Genomic DNA, 15,920 nt, shown 5'->3' with positions numbered 1-15,920 from the left:
AAAAGATACCTTCGTTGTGAAACTGAAAGTAGAAGTGAAAAATCCAAATTGAAGTTAAATACTAATAAGGCAAAGTTTATGCCACCTAGCATGTCATTTCAACAGCAACAAAGAGTAGCATAATTATATTTAAGGGTTATCAATGCTAATCTATTCTATAAAATTGGACCCCGAGAAAGAGTGAGAAAAAGAAGATATGTGCTATCGAGTTATGGACTTAGAAGATCTAATCAGACCTGATCCAAATAAAGTTGGTGTTATGATCAGTAAGCAGAAAGTTTTTATGCAAATGGATTATGGACCAGAAAAAGTGACTTTGATTGTCATGGATGAGGGAAGTAAAAGAAAAGAAAGACAATGATAGATGTGTACGATAGATCTAAAAGAATTTTTTTTTATTAGAATTTCCTTGGGAGATAGAACAGTAATCACTAAATAAAGGTCAAAACAATGAACATTTATCCATATAATCACTGACTCATCATTCTGCTCCCCCCCCCTTACCACTATCTCCACAGATACCACTAATTCGGAGTAAAATCCACTTGAAAATATTTAACTTCACTATGGAAAGCCAGCCCTTTCAGATAAATTAAATTCAAGATGTTTGAATTCAAGAAACCGAACGGAAGCAATAACAAGGTAAGGAATCTTGTATGACCCACCAACCAATATGCTGTATGGTGCAAAGATGTACCTCTGGTTCTTCACCTTCCCACCATTTCATCCCATTAAACGGAATGATAGCAGCCATACATTCTGCTTGGCTACATCTCCATGATTTTGCCCTGTGCAGAAATGGGCTCCCTACCTAAGCAGTAAGAGCGGGAGCAGCCTTTATTGATCGATGACTGCATCTTTTAAAACTGGTTTGAGGGGGGGGTGGATAGCTCTTGCACACACACACACACACCTCAGGAGTGGGGATAAAGAAAACCCTTGGGTAGCCCACCTGTACTCTTAATTAAGCAAGAGGTGTTACTCACACGCACCCATCCCTTTTTGTTGCCTACTGGAAATTTACTCCGCTCACAATTGCCGCCGCCCCATCTGCCCCCCCCCCAAACCAGACAGGCTTCCAATTCGTAAAGATCGTTATGGGGGGCTTTGCACAGCCCGAGCAAGGGAATGACACCGGTTGGGGAAGCCAGGGTTAGCACGGATTCCCTCTCCAGCCGTTTCCCAGCGCGGGGCGAGCTTGACTGGGCGGTGGGCGAGCGGTTTGGGAAGCCGGCTTGGATGGGGGAGAAAAAGCGAAGGGCAAGGATGGAGTGGAAAGCGCCGGGACCGCGGACAGCTCCTCGCCCTCCCTCCACCCCCCCCCTCCTCCCTTCGGCTGCGCCGTACGTATTATCTGGATTATTTTGATCCCAGCCCCGTAGCCCCCTGCCTGCGTTGGCGAAGGCTCCGGCTCCTCCTCTCCCCCGGGAACATCCAGCAAGAATCCAGGCCGGGAGATTTGACGTCAGGGAGCGCTTTCGTCCTTTTGACGTGGAAGCGCTCATTCCCCATTCCGGCCGTGGCGGCTCCGAGCCCGGCTCCAAGCATGAGATGAGCAGAGAGCGAAGGAGGCGACGGCGGCGAGGCACTTTCTTAGCAACTGCCCGCTCCTTCCTCTCCCGTAGCAACCAGAGCCGGAGGGACTTTCCTCGCCTTCTCCAGCGACGACTCCCGACTTCTCCGGCTGCCTCCTCTCCTCTAAGCACCTTCTCCCCCCGGAGAGTAACCCCCTTGGCTCTGCCGGGGCCATGGAAAAGAGATGCCGGGCAGGGCAGGGCGTGATGGGGGCTCTCCTCTGCGCCTGGACGGTGGTCCTGCTGGCCAAGGCAGAGCGGCAGTTTGTCAATGAATGGGCAGCCGAGATCCCGGGAGGTCTGGAAGCAGCGCGCCTCATAGCCGACGAACTGGACTACGAACTTCTGGGACAGGTAAGACCTCACCCTTCCCTTCCCTTCCCTTTTCTTTTCTTTTCTTTTCTCTTCTTTTCTTTCTTTTTCTTTCTTTTAAAGTCGGGCAACTTCCCTCTTTCCCGAAGCAAAAGAGAATGAGAAACGGCGGATAATGGATCCTGTGACTGGCAGGGAGATGCCACTGGTAAGGGAGATACAATTATTGCCTGTTGTGGTTTGGGAAGAGCGCTCCACACCTTTCCCTGCGCATCTTTTCCAGAGATTCTCTGCTTTTAAAGGGGACTTCTTCCTCGTTGGTGGTGTTGTCGTTATGAACAAGGAGCAAGTTGTCGCTCTTTGCTTCTGATGAGAAACTTTTTTGAGTTCTTTCCCACTTCTCTCCTGCCCCATCTTCATTCTTTTAGAATCGTCACCCCTGGTTGTCTGTCGCATTGCCCTGCTGCTTTTCCCCCTTGAACAGATGTTTTTTTTTTATTTGGCCAGTTACCACGTAATTGTAACTCCAAGCAGCCTACACAGATTAAAACAACAGCTTTGACCAATAACCCACGGAGTAACCCCTAAGGTAAAACAGCCCACCCCAATCATGACAGTGGAGGCAAGGGATGATTTTGGGACCAAGGCGGAGCAGGGTTGCATATGATCTGTTCTTCTGCGAAGAAGCCCTTGTGCTGAATGGAGCAAAATCAGCAGCAGATGCTGGAAATTGCAAAGCGGGGGAATTAGGTGAAAGCCCTCTGGGAACTCCACTTGGCTTGGCTTTAACCCTGTCAGCTGCCCAAATGCCACCGCTGAAGTTCTGAATGATGAGGTTCCTGAGCTCCTGCAGATGGGGGTGGGGGTTAGCTTTAGCAGCAAAAGAAGAGACTATTTCTGGGTTTGGGATCTATCCCTACAGATCCCAAACAAGAGACATTTGAGATTGGGTAAAGAAGTCACCAGTCAGAAGGTCTGGGAAAAAATAAATTACAATATTTTCTCCCTTTACTTGAAGAAAGCACAATGATCAAGATGTAGGAGGCTAAAAGCACGGCTACATTTAGTAACCCCTAGTCTCTATATATTATTATTTTTTGTTCCCTTGTAACCTCTCTAACATCTGTTTTCTCTTTTATCATCTTGATTAGCTTGTTTAGCCAAGCTTTATGGTGTGGGTACATAACATGCATAATATGTGTGTTATGTACACACACACACACACACACACACACACACAAACACCAGGTGTGTGTGTGTGTGTATAAGAGGGGAGAGAGAGAGAGAGAGGGAGGGAGGGAGGGAGGGAGGGAGGGAGAGAGAGAGAGAGAGAGAGAGAGAGAGAGAGAGAGAGAGAGAGATATTGTTAAGTATATGGTAAATGACTCCTCACCAGTTTATAAATGGCTATTTGGCAAATAAAAGTATGCAAGATCTGATTCACTGCTGCCTGAGATGAACCAGCTCACTGTGTTATATAGCACAGGATGCTGTCAAAATGCATTGCCAACAAATCAGACAAACAGAAGAAAAGATAAAGACAAAAAACTCAGATGAAAGATGTTATAGATTTACTGACTATATTCATCTATATAGGAGAGGTGGAGAACCTTAGTTTCTACAGCTGCTGGGTGATCAAGCCAACATGGCCAGTGCTGGAAACTGTAATTCAGCAATACATGGAGGATCATGTATATTCCACCCCCCACCCCCAATATATGTCAGCCTATCAGTCTATACCATTAAGGAATCACCCATATTAAAGTTAATCTTTCAAATAATGCAGCATAATATATTGCTACAAAAAGATTGCAATTAGTCAAATGCAATTAATTCCACTATGCAATCTCCCATAAGAATCTATTGGTAAATCATTGTAACTATGTATACTTCCATCATCAGTTTTCTTCTTCAGCAAATTATCTCATCCATAAGCTCAACAATACTCTTATTTAATAGAGAATACTGAATTCGAACCTGTGATCAGCACTTGTCACAATAAAATTTCATTTAAATTTTAGAATTCTGACCTCAAAACTTTGTACATGTATAATACATGTTATGCAGTCAAACACACATTCCCCCCAACTCTCTCTCTCCCTCTCTACCTTGAAAACAGGAGGATAAAGTATGCATTGCTCATTCTGTACACTTTTCTCTAAATGTGCATTTTAATGTATGTAATGTCACAAATCTGCAAGTACTTGTATATTTATTCCAGCATAAACAGATTAGGAAAAATTGGAAGAGAATATGATTTAAAAATATAAAATATAGCCTATGACTTCTGCTTATTTTTTATTGAGAAAATTTCTGATACAATTTTAGTCATATCAAGTCACCTATTATCTAATTCCTCTCCTATGCAAATATCTGATATGCTATATAACATAAATCTAATTTATGTCCATAACTTCGTTACGCTCCTGAGGGGTTTTTAATTCAGCAATTTTATTTAGGGGATTTTAAACTGTGTTTTAACTGTGTTTTTAGCTGTGTTTATTGTCTTTCACTTGCAGGTCTACTCTCCTCCATGCACAAATGTAATTGTCCTTGTTTTTTCGTATGTATGTGTGTCCTATGTGTATTTTATCTTTTTGACTGTACGCCGCCCCGAGTCCTTCGGGAGAGGGTTGCGGCTAATCAAATAAAATTTGATTTGAATTTGATAATTTATCACTGAGCTTATGTCAAGCTATAGTCTTTTCCTATAGTCTTGCATGTATATCCATGGTCCCATTATGATCATGTTTATTTCTTTAATAGTTTTATGATTTGTTTTTATTGTTCAATATTTTTGTTTAATTTTAAATAAAACGAAATAAGGTTTTATGGAATTTGAAGAGGAAGGGCACACATCATTATGGAGCTAAATTATACCTAAATACAACGCTAAATTGAGAAGAAACTAATTGGTAAATAAAACCAATAATTATGAATATTTCTCTGAGCTATCAGTGCAAATGCTATAGCATGATATTTACTACCAATTCTCATCAGATTTATGCAGTTGATGGATTACTTATAGGTATAGCATGGAGCGCATACATAGATATATACACACAATTATCACCAAAACAGAAGTGTTTCTTTCTGAGTAGCAGCCATTCTGCTTTCATGATATCTGAATCAACCAACTTCTGCATCTCCAGAAGCTCACATTTCCTATCCCAATTAAAATTCCAATAAAGCAATTGATATTGAACAGAATGTAGACTAACCAGATTGCTATTTAACTGAAAGTAAAATCACTCAATCACTAATATGCATTTTAAAATTTCCTGTATAAAAGCACTGAATAAAGAAACAACTGATAGAAAAGAATATTTGAAGCTCAGGGCTGAACTGTGGGGTCCTCGGTGCTGTCTGAGATTGGTTGCTTTCTGGCAGACATTTCATTACCAAACAAGGTAACATCCTCAGTGTACAAAGTGATTTTTTACGCAGAGGAAAAGAAAGAAAACATACTCCTTTATCAAAATGTTTTTAATAGCAAGATTGAGCTCAACATTCCACAAGTAAATTTCTTGTGGAAATGTTAAGGACCTGATCACTGTATAGTAAAAGTAAGATTTCAGAACAAGCAACCATTATTTGCCATTCTATTTCTTTAAGACTTGAAGAATTAATGCAATGACATTTCATGGAAAAACATAAGGAGAAATATCAGTAGCCGACCATTTAATTATAGCAATAGCTAATAGAGCAATTCTACCATACATTTTTGCTATTCTTAGATTTAGTTATTGTGAACTGAGGAGGCTAAAGCGCGGTGCTGGGAGGCAAAATTCGCAGGTCCAAGTCTTTTTTCCTTTAAATTCTAATAAATTGCTGGAGATCCAGAATGGTCAACCGTCCAGTGAGTGGACTGAGTCGATAACTGGGTAGCACCTGGTGACCAGTGGGCGTTCCCAAAGAGCTTATCTGACTCAGTCCAATCAATGAGAGGACAAGGTTAACCCAGTCTGGATACTCCTCCCCCTCACTATAGAGAAGGAGAGGAACTAAACACATTGCATTCTGATTTTATGTATTAATTCTATTAATATCACAAAGAATAAAACTTCCTAAAATCACTAATTTGGGAAGAGGAGGAGAAGAAATTATTACAGGAAATGCACAATCAAGAACTGAGGGCATAGATTACAGAAATGTGCTCTCCTCAAGTCCTGGAGATGGTGGGAAAATATGCCAGTGTACATTGCATTCTCCCCGAAATTAGAGCAGTGAGTGGTGGTGTTCTTGCAATTTTGACGAGTAAAGTTAAGAAAGGTAAAATTGATGGATTTCCCTGGTTTTTTTGTTTCCCATCCCACTGAGCATTACTCTCTGGTAGGAAAAAACTGCTACTAATTGCTCTCCTTAAAGTTTGGTGGGGTGGGGTGCAGAACTGCTCAGAACCTTTAATTTGCCAGCCAGGAAATTTCTAAATATGAGTCTAGCACTCTTTTGAAGCAGCGCTAAACCTGTGCTCCAAAGTAAATCAGTTGGTAGGTCACAGGTGCAGAGGAGAAGTAGAAGATGAAGGACCCTCTCTTAACACATTGGAAAATGGAGGCTTAGAGAAATTGAATGAAAATGGCAGAATGAACTTTAGCATAATTTAGTGCAAAATTATAGTAGTAAATTAGGAAACAAAATCAAAAGCACAGAGAGAGGCTGTAACTTGGTATTAGTAGATTTGAAGAAAAGTTTGAATAGAATCTTGTTTTGATATTTATATATGTCAGTATTAGAGATTGGACAACCATTTGTTTCAAATGGTAGAGGTTCCTGCTTGAGCAGGGACTAGGATTAGAAGACCTCCAAAGTGTCTTCCAACTCTCTGTTATTCAATGTTCCTTTCACATCAAGTTTGATACAGAGGTTAAAGGTACTGAGCTAAAAGCCAGGAGACTGTGAGTTCTAGTCCTGCCATAAATGTGATATGTTGACTTTTGGCAGTTACTGTCTCAACCCCAGGGAAAAGGCAACAATGGCAAAGCACTTCTTGAAAATGTCCAGAAAACATAATGAACTTACCCATGTGGATACCAGCCATTAAGACCAACTCAAAGTTTGGATATAGATAGATAGATGATAGATAGATAGATAGATAGATGATAGATAGATAGATAGATAGATAGATAGATAGATAGATAGATAGATGATAGATAATATAGATAAATGATAGCACATACATAAATTGACATAGACAAAGATAGATGATAGAACATAAAGAGGAACAATAATATGATATCAATACAAGAATACCTTCAATTACAGTACAAAAACCCATCATTCTAAAAAAACATATCCTTCATCTTTCACAAAGAGCCATATTTGATCAGTCTCTAAAATAGGCATGTTTTAGCAGGCTTTGGGAAAGCCATAATAATGGAAGTGAATGCTCACATAAGGCAAGGATTGGGAAAAGGAGAACAAAATCCACCCAGAGAATGCTTTTTCACCTCTGATAGTTGGAGACATTCAGCAGTCACATGGAATTTATCTCAGTTTCATGGATATCAAGGTGCTTAGTTATATAGGTGATAATCAAAATTTGAATTACAACAGTAGAAAATGCAGTAAGGAAGTTCTCTCATAAACAGAAAGACCAGCATTTGTTGATCTAGCTGAAGTTTATGTGTGTGTTTTATGGGCAGTTCCAAGCAAAGTATATTAGATTGTTCCAAATAACAAGTATCAAGCGCATGAATAACCCTCTTCAGGGCCTTCTGTTGGGTTGGGCAAATGCTTTCTTGGCCATGGCCAAAAATCTACAAGGGGCCAACCCCTTTCACAGCTAGATTTGATACGTCCCTGAATTACCAGACTTCTAAATTAAGTTATTCTATTTTGCTTGGGTCGAGCTTGTTTCATGCCATCCAGACACTGCCAGATTCTAAACACCAACTCTGAATTTCCACTATGTTGTACAGTAAATTAAAAAGTGAATACTGTATTCAAATTGACAGTATGATATGGCTGCAAAAGAAAAAAAAAGGCATATAGTTTTAAACTGTGTTAATAAAAATATGGTTTCCAACTCATGGAAAATAATTTTGTCATCTTTAGTCCAATCCTTACTAAAGATTTAGAGAAACTGGAGCAAGATCAGAGAGGTGTAGTGAGAATAATAATGGAACTAGAAAAGTAAGTCCTATGAAGTTAAACTAAAATAAATGAATATTCGTATTTAATCCTAAGAATAGGCTAAGAGGGTGGAATATAATTGTATTCTAAAATATCTGAACAAATATCACATGGAAGAGGGACTTGTTTTCTATTTTCTCTGGGTACAAGATCCAGAATAATGGACCTAAATTTCCAGAAAGCATATTACATGTAAAAGCCCATTCCAATTCTTACCAATAAAGAGAGATGTTTAGCTCTCCTTTGTTGGAAATGTTCAAGCAAAAACCAGAAAACCATCTGTTGGGATTGTTATAATTTGATTTCCTGTTCTTATCAGCAAATTGGATTTAAGAGCATGTATGAATTATGAAGAGCATGTCTTTGTAATTCTATATTCTATATTTGACAACAATAAAAATATCTAAGAATAAAATATTTTCCCTAATGGAAAAAATGTATGATATACCATTTAATTTAAAAAAAATCAGATAGAAGCCTACAAATAGTAATAATTGAAATTTTAAGAAAGTACTAACATCAATAGCTAGTAGCAACATTTTCACTCCACTTTTGTAATATGTGTATGTAGACATATCATGAGGGAAAGGGAGCTAAATCAGTTCTGTTGAAGTCTATGGGATTTATTACTGAGTGAACATAATTAAGATTGTTCTGTGAAATTTGGACTGAGAAAATGTACCTAGTAACATATACTCAAACTTTTTCAAAAGGAAGAGAATGTCAGAGGAACGCTGTGCTATAAACCACAGAGATTACTAGCTCCATACATAATGTAGCTAGAAACTATTTTGGTGGCAATGGAGAAGGGGGGGAAAGTAGGGGGAGCAATTAATAAAAAAGGGAAGGAGCTTACAAGAAATACCCTGATGCTACTTTTGTCATTCTAAGGACAGCAGCTAGCTTCTGTAGATGAACATGCCCTATTCCTTTCTATTTTTTCTTAAAATAAATTTAATCACATGTTCCACTTTGGTCCATATTACCATTAAATAAAAGCAATGCACTTTCATTTTTATGCAAAAAATGCAAGATATAAAAGTACTAGTAGAACATAATTCTGCTTCCTGATCCTTTGTTTTTAAAAGACATTTCATTAGGCAATTATGTATTGCTGCATGATTTCAGCTCTTACAGTAAAAGGATTTCTGGGCAGCTTTAATTGTTTCTTGTTGTTGTGCATGATGAGGAAAATATCTTAAAATTGTTTTGTACTTTACAGATTGGGTTACTGGAAAATCATTATCTTCTTAGACACAAGAACCACCCTAGAAGATCTCGACGAAGTGCTTCTCATATCACTAGACAACTCACAGATGATGATCGGGTAAGTAGTACATGTATGCTTTATAACAGTGTTGGCAAACCTTTTCCACCACGTGCCAAAACAGGAGTGTGCATTCCCCTCCCCACGAAACTGGAAGAACAGATCCCTAGCATGCACGTGCGGGAACAACAGAAACTAGAAGAGCAGCCCTATGGCATGCATGTGTGCGCCGAGAAGCTGAGCTTCCAGTTTCCGGCATGTGCACTGGTCACCTGTCTTCTAAAGACCAGCTGGCATGCCGGAAACTGGAAACTCAGCTTCCTGGCATGCACATGCGCACCAGGGACCTCCTATTCCAATTTATGGTACTCTTGCACATGAGAAGACCAGCTGCCGGCTGGCACGCCGGAAGCTGGAAGAGCAATGGGCGATGGCTGGCATGCCCAGAGAGCTGGCTCTGTGTGCCACTTCCAGCATGCATGTCATAGGTTTGCCAACATGGCTTTATAGTCTCTCTTAGATGGTAATTTTAAACCCAATTCTAAGTGAATAAATCTTTCTCAAACTACAATCTTTGGTCTCCAAATAACTATATGTGAAATTGCCTGCCAGTTTACTATTAAATCGCCAATTCTGTGGAAGTGGTGTGATATAATCCTTCAATAATTGGATTTCTGATCATTATTATAATACTTAAATTTCATATTTTTCATCCAAAGATCTTAAAGTATGTGTATACGGTTTCCTGTTTTGACCCTGAGACTGATCCAATCTTAGTCTAGATCACATTGGGACATTATATTTGAAAAGCAACACCTTAAAACGAAGAAATTGTAGCTGTTGGTTTTAAAAACTGTGCAACCACATGAAATTCCAATAGGCACAATCAAGGAGAAAGAGGGCATTTCTTCATTTATGAATTTGCTCATGTTTGTTTCTGGATCTCTTGTTTTACATGAATATCTCTGGAAACTGGTATCAAAAGCATATCTTGTGTTTACTATTCAAATCCTTGTAATTTAGGAATTAGGAAGTTTGCAAACATTTCACAAATGCTTCACATAAGAACAAGCCCTATTTTCAAAGTTGCTATTGATATAAGTCCAGCAAATTTCAAAAGGGCTCAATTAAAGATTAAGAAGGAGTTTTAAAAAGAGTCCCCTTAATAGCTTCGTGCTGCAAATGAAACAAGTAAAATGTTTAAAAGCTATGATATTTATGTAGTTACTTACCAAGCACATCTAAATTATATTACAGTAACTAAAATATCTTTACAATCCCCAAGGCATGTCACAACTTTTGAGCACCCTTAATGTTTGGAAATTGAAAGTTGACACATCTGACACACCCTAATTGCTGCATTCCTATTACAATACAATACAATACAATACAATACAATACAATACAATACAATACAATACAATACAATACAATACAATAGCAGAGTTGGAAAGAAGACCTTGGAGGTCTTCTAATCCAACCCCCTGCCTAGGCAGGAAACCCTATACCGTTTCAGACAAATGGCTATCCAACATCTTCTTAAAGACTTCCAGTGTTGGGGCATTCACAATTTCTGGAGGCAAGCTGTTCCACTGATTGGAAATTTCAGGAAATTTCTAACTGTCAGGAAATTTCTCCTTAGTCCTAAGTTGCTTCTCTTCTTGATTAATTTCCACCCATTGCTTCTTGTTCTACCCTCAGGTGCCTTGGAGAATAGTTTGACTCCCTCTTCTTTGTGGCAACCCCTGAGATATTGAAACACTTCTATCATGTCTCCCCATGTCCTTCTTTCTATTAAACTAGACATACCCAGTTCCTGCAACTGTTCTTCAGATGTTTTAGTCTCCAGTCCCATAATCATCTTTGTTGCTCTTCTCTGCACTCTTTCTAGAGTCTCCACATCTTTTCTACATTGTGGTAACCAAAACTGAATACAGTATTCCAAGTGTGGCCTTACCAAGGCATTATAAAGTGCTATTAAGACTTCACGTGATTTTGATTCTATCCCTCTGTTTATGCAACCTAGAACTGTGTTGACATTTTTGGCAGATGCTGCACACTGCTGGCTCATATTTAAATGGTTGTCCACTAGGACTCCAAGATCCCTCTCACAGTTAGTACTGTTGAGCAAGGTGCCACCTATACCAGCGATGACGAACCTTTTTTGGCTCGCATGCCACAAGTGGGGGGAGTGCAGGGGGGTCGTGTGCGGGCGTGCCACACCCATAATGCAACGCGCAACCCCCCAGTGTGCATGCACGCACAATGTGCGACCCCCCCATTTTTACATGCTTTTTTCGCGTTCCCCAGGCTCCAGAGGCTTTATAGGAGCCTGGGGAGGGCCAAAAGAGCCTCCCCCGCCTCCCATGGAGGCTCTCCGGAGGCTTCAGGGACCGTCCGGAGGCTTCCCTGAAGCCTGCGGAATGCTTAAAACCACCCTCTGAGCAACCCGGAAGTCACTTCCAGTTTGCTTGGAGGGTGGTTTTAAACGCTCCGAATGCGTCAGGGAAGCCTCCAGACGATCCCTGAAGCCTTCGGAACGCTTAAAACGACCCTCCGAGCAACCCGGAAGTCACTTCCGGTTTGCTCGGAGGGTGGTTTTAAGTATTCTGAAGGCTTCAGGGAAGCCTCCGGACGGTCCCTGAAGCCTCCAGGGGGGTGAGGGAGGCTCCTTTCGCCCTCCCCAGGCTCCTATAAAGCCTCTGGAGCCTGGGGAAGGCGAAAAATAGCTTTTAAATAGGTGAACTCAGCTGGCCAGCGCGCTCATGCGCGCTGGCCAGCTAACAGGGCAGCGCCTCGCGTGCCCTGACAAATGGCTCCGTGTGCCACTTGTGGCACGCGTGCCATAGGTTCGCCATCACTGACCTATACTGTACCTGTGCATTCCGTTTTTGTTGCCTAAATGTAGAACCTTACTCTTTTCACCATTGAATTTCATTTTATTAGATAGTGCCCAATGTTCAAGTTTGTCAAGATCCTTCTGTATCTTAAGCCTGTCTTCTGGAGTGTTGGCTATTCCCGCCAGCTTGGTGTCATCTGCAAATTTGATGAGTTCCCCATTTATTCCCTCATCCAAATCATTGATGAAGATGTTGAAGAGTACTGGGCCCAAAACAGCGCCTTGGGGTACTCCACTGCATACCTCCCTCCATGTAGATGCAGTTCCATTGAGGACTACATGTTGAGTGCGGTTGGTCAGCCAGGTATGAATCCATCTGGTGGTGATGCTGTCCAACCCACATTCTTCTACTTTATCTAGTAGTAGGTTATGTTCTACCTTATCAAGTAAAGTAAAGTCCAAGTCGAAGTATCAAGTAAAGTAAAATCCAAGTTGAAGTCCAAGTAAACTATATCGATGGCATTCCTCTGGTCCACTAATTTTGTCACATTATCAAAGAATGCAATAAGATTAGTCTCCCTTTTTGTTCCTTATATACTGGTAAAACCTCTGAAAAGACAGCCTACAACCTATACTACTAAGTTCATACCCCAAGCTCTGGAAATCATTCTTCGCAGAAAGTACATCTTTTTGGGACAGATCATTTGTGCCAAGATATATAATAGCATCAACATCACAGTCCTTACTTGCATTCTTGACTATCTTAAGAATACGCCTCTTGTCTCTGATGGCAGTAGCACCTGGCAAACACCTGACATCTTTTAAAACCTCCATATCCTTTCCTAAATATACATCCATTTTGATTGAATCACCAACCAGAAGGTGACTTCTCTTTTTGCATACCTTGCTCTTCTTGTGTGGCTGATGTGTGATACATGGTTCCCCAGTTTGCCTTTCCGAAGTAAGTTCTTCATTTTGGACTACGATCCCCTGCTTATTTGAGTCATCGTTATCACAACTACCTTGACCTGTCTCTTTAGTGTCCCCATTACAGTCAGCAAGGGCACTATATCTGTTATGCTAGGTCACAGCAAAAGCTTTGTGTTTATGGTTCACAGTTCTCATCCTGCCAGATCCCACGGTTGTCCAGACTGCTCTTCTCCTGCAGGATCTTTGCGGTAGGGGGGGGCTGATAGCGTGACATCTCCATAGAGTGGAATGGTTGAATTGGACACCTAATTTTTGCTTAGAGAACACAGATTAAAGATTCTAGATAGGTAATCTGTCTATGTAGACTAGTAATTTGTTTACAAAGGGGACAGTATCCCAATTTGAAAAGAGTACTGCGAAAGACAGGTGCAAGACAGCTATTATATTGAACTTCATCTAACAATAAATTTGTTTCTAACAGTATGTGTAATAACATGATATTCAGTCATTAACTGGAAAAACATCAATTGAAAATACATGTTTCAGAATGAATACCTTCAAAAAAGAAACCATAAAACCTAGTTTACAGGTTTTTCACATATCTGAAGTAGGGATGGGGTATTTCCATTACAGTGAGTCAGAAGGCAATGATATTGAATGCCCACTGTGATTTCTTGCTCTATGTATTCATTTAAAAGGTGTCTAAAATCTAGCAAATTAGTGTCACAGTGCTAAATTCAAAAACAAAGAGTTGCCAAACAAGGACTATTTTTTTCTAAGTGTAAAGCCTTCTTTAAGTCAAGCTTGACTCTTGACTCCTAAATGCCCTGCTCCTATGGAAATAATTGCTTCAGAATTTGAGAATTTGCCACAGTAATTTATGCTTTGACTGGGCTGAAAAACTATGCAAAATGGATGCCAATCAAAAATGTCAACCCACTATTGATATGTACTGTAGGTAGGTATGCCAGTGAAATCATTAAAATGCATTATGACTTATTCTTTCCCCCAAATTTCCGCTGCTATTTCTCTAACCGCTGGGTTCCTAATAAGTTGTATCATTTATTTTGTAGAAAACACATTTTCAATCATGTGAAGCATTTTTGTACTGCACGAGATGTCTTGGATCATCATTGGTGTTTAAATTCCTCACTGTCTTTGGGATTTCTTGATGATTCTGCTGCCTTTAATTCCTAATTGGAAACATCATGTGAATGATAGTCCTACTCTAGAAAATGTGCCTAAGCAAAGCCCATTTGAAGTCTCACTCGCCATCTTCAGGCTGGTGTTTTTGGCTTAAAGCGTGGTTGGAGCTGCCGTCTTTCTATAAATCTTGGTGGTGTGTGTGTGTGGAGTGCTGGCTTTGTTTCAGTAAGTGGAATGATTGGTTGTGTGGTTGTATCATGATTGGTAAATTGGTGCTAATTGGTGCTGGTTGTGTGTCCGTTGTTCTGTGTTGTAACAGCCTGGGTGGTGGTTGGGGCTCATTTGTTGATTAGGGCTGGTTTCCAGATGTCTGGTAGGAGGGAGGTATCTTCACGTTTATTCATGTTGTGGGGGTGTTTCTCTATTTCGATAACTTCCATAGTTATTCTCTTGAAGTGTTCAGTTTTGGAGATTAATTTGGTTCCTTCAAAATTAATTTCATGTCCTGTGGCTTTAAGATGCTGGAAAAGGGAGGAAGTTTTTTCTTTTTTTTCTTACTGCGTTCTTGTGTTCTGTGATGCGTGCATTTATTCTCCTGTTCGTTTGTCCTATGTATGTTGCAGGGCAGATTTTGCATGGTATTTCGTAAACTCCTTGGTTTTCTAGCTGGATTTTGTCTTTGGGGTTTCTTAAGATGTTGGCTATTTTTTGGTCAGTGTTGAAGGCTGTCTTGATATTGTATTTGTGGAGAATTTTGCTGATTTTTATCTGTGGTGCCTTTGATGTAAGGGAGGAGTGCGATGCCATTGTCCTGTTCTGTGTCTCGGTTCTTGGGGGGAGTCTCCCTTTGGATTAGGTTAGTAATTGTTTTTCTTTGGAATCCGTTGGAGATTAATACGTTTGTGAGAGTGTGTAATTCAGTTTTCAGGTGGTCTTTGTCGGCTAGGAGTTTGGTTCTGGAGATGAGGGTCTTGGCTACAGAGTTGATCTGTGCAAGGTGGTGATGCGATTGTGTGTTTAAGTAGCAGTTGGTGTGTGATTTTTTTGGTAGATGGTGTGTCCTAGGCAGCCATTGGGTTTTTTGTAGATTAGGACGTCCAGAAAGGGAAGTTGGTTGTTTGCTTCTATTTCCATAGTGAATAATAATTTGGGATGTAGGCTGTTGAGATGTGTGAGGAAGTTGTCCAAGTTTTCTTTCTCGTGTGGCCAAAACACGAAAGCATCATCAACATATCTAAGCCAGAGTTTCTGTTTGTGTTCAGATTTATCTAAGACGTTAGTTTCAAAATGTTCCATGTATACGTTTGCAATGATGGGTGAGAGGGATGATCCCATGGGTGCTCCCTCTATCTGCTTGTATCTTTGTCCATTATGGATGAAGTATGTGTTGGTTAGGCAGTGGTTGGTCAGGTCCAGGATGTGTTTAGGGGGTTTGTGTTTGTTCTTGATAGCTGTCAAGGCTTCTTTTATAGGTGTATATTATAGGTCTTGGCATATTCGGGTCTTTTCCCATGTAAGATTGATAGTATCTTGGTGACGGTTCAACAAGGTCACACTCGTCATCTTCAGGCTGGTGCTTTTGGCTTTGTGCTTGTGTGAGGAAAGCATAATCGGAGCTGCCGTTTTTCTATAAATATAGGTGGGTGGGTGTGGAATGTTGGCTTTGTTGCTTTAAACAGATTGGTGGGCTCTGTTGTCACATCTTGATTGGTTGATG

General features: G+C 40.4%; 1 protein-coding gene across 1 annotated transcript in view; it reads left to right on the top strand.

Moving 5' to 3' along the window:
* Positions 1-1,539: 1,539 nt before the first annotated feature.
* Positions 1,540-15,920, top strand: part of PCSK1 (proprotein convertase subtilisin/kexin type 1) — a 49,790-nt gene continuing 35,409 nt past the window's right edge. The window contains exons 1-2 of the mRNA XM_081945006.1: positions 1,540-1,928; positions 9,244-9,348. Coding sequence (XP_081801132.1) covers positions 1,749-1,928; positions 9,244-9,348 — 285 coding nt within the window. The 5' untranslated portion in view covers positions 1,540-1,748. The remainder of the gene's footprint in view (positions 1,929-9,243; positions 9,349-15,920) is intronic.

The sequence above is a fragment of the Natrix helvetica genome (assembly GCF_964273705.1).
Source record: "Natrix helvetica genome assembly, chromosome: 2".
Classification (NCBI taxonomy): Eukaryota; Metazoa; Chordata; class Lepidosauria; order Squamata; family Natricidae; genus Natrix; species Natrix helvetica.
Note: the sequence above shows the minus strand (reverse complement) of the source record. Positions and strands in the feature narration are given on the sequence as shown.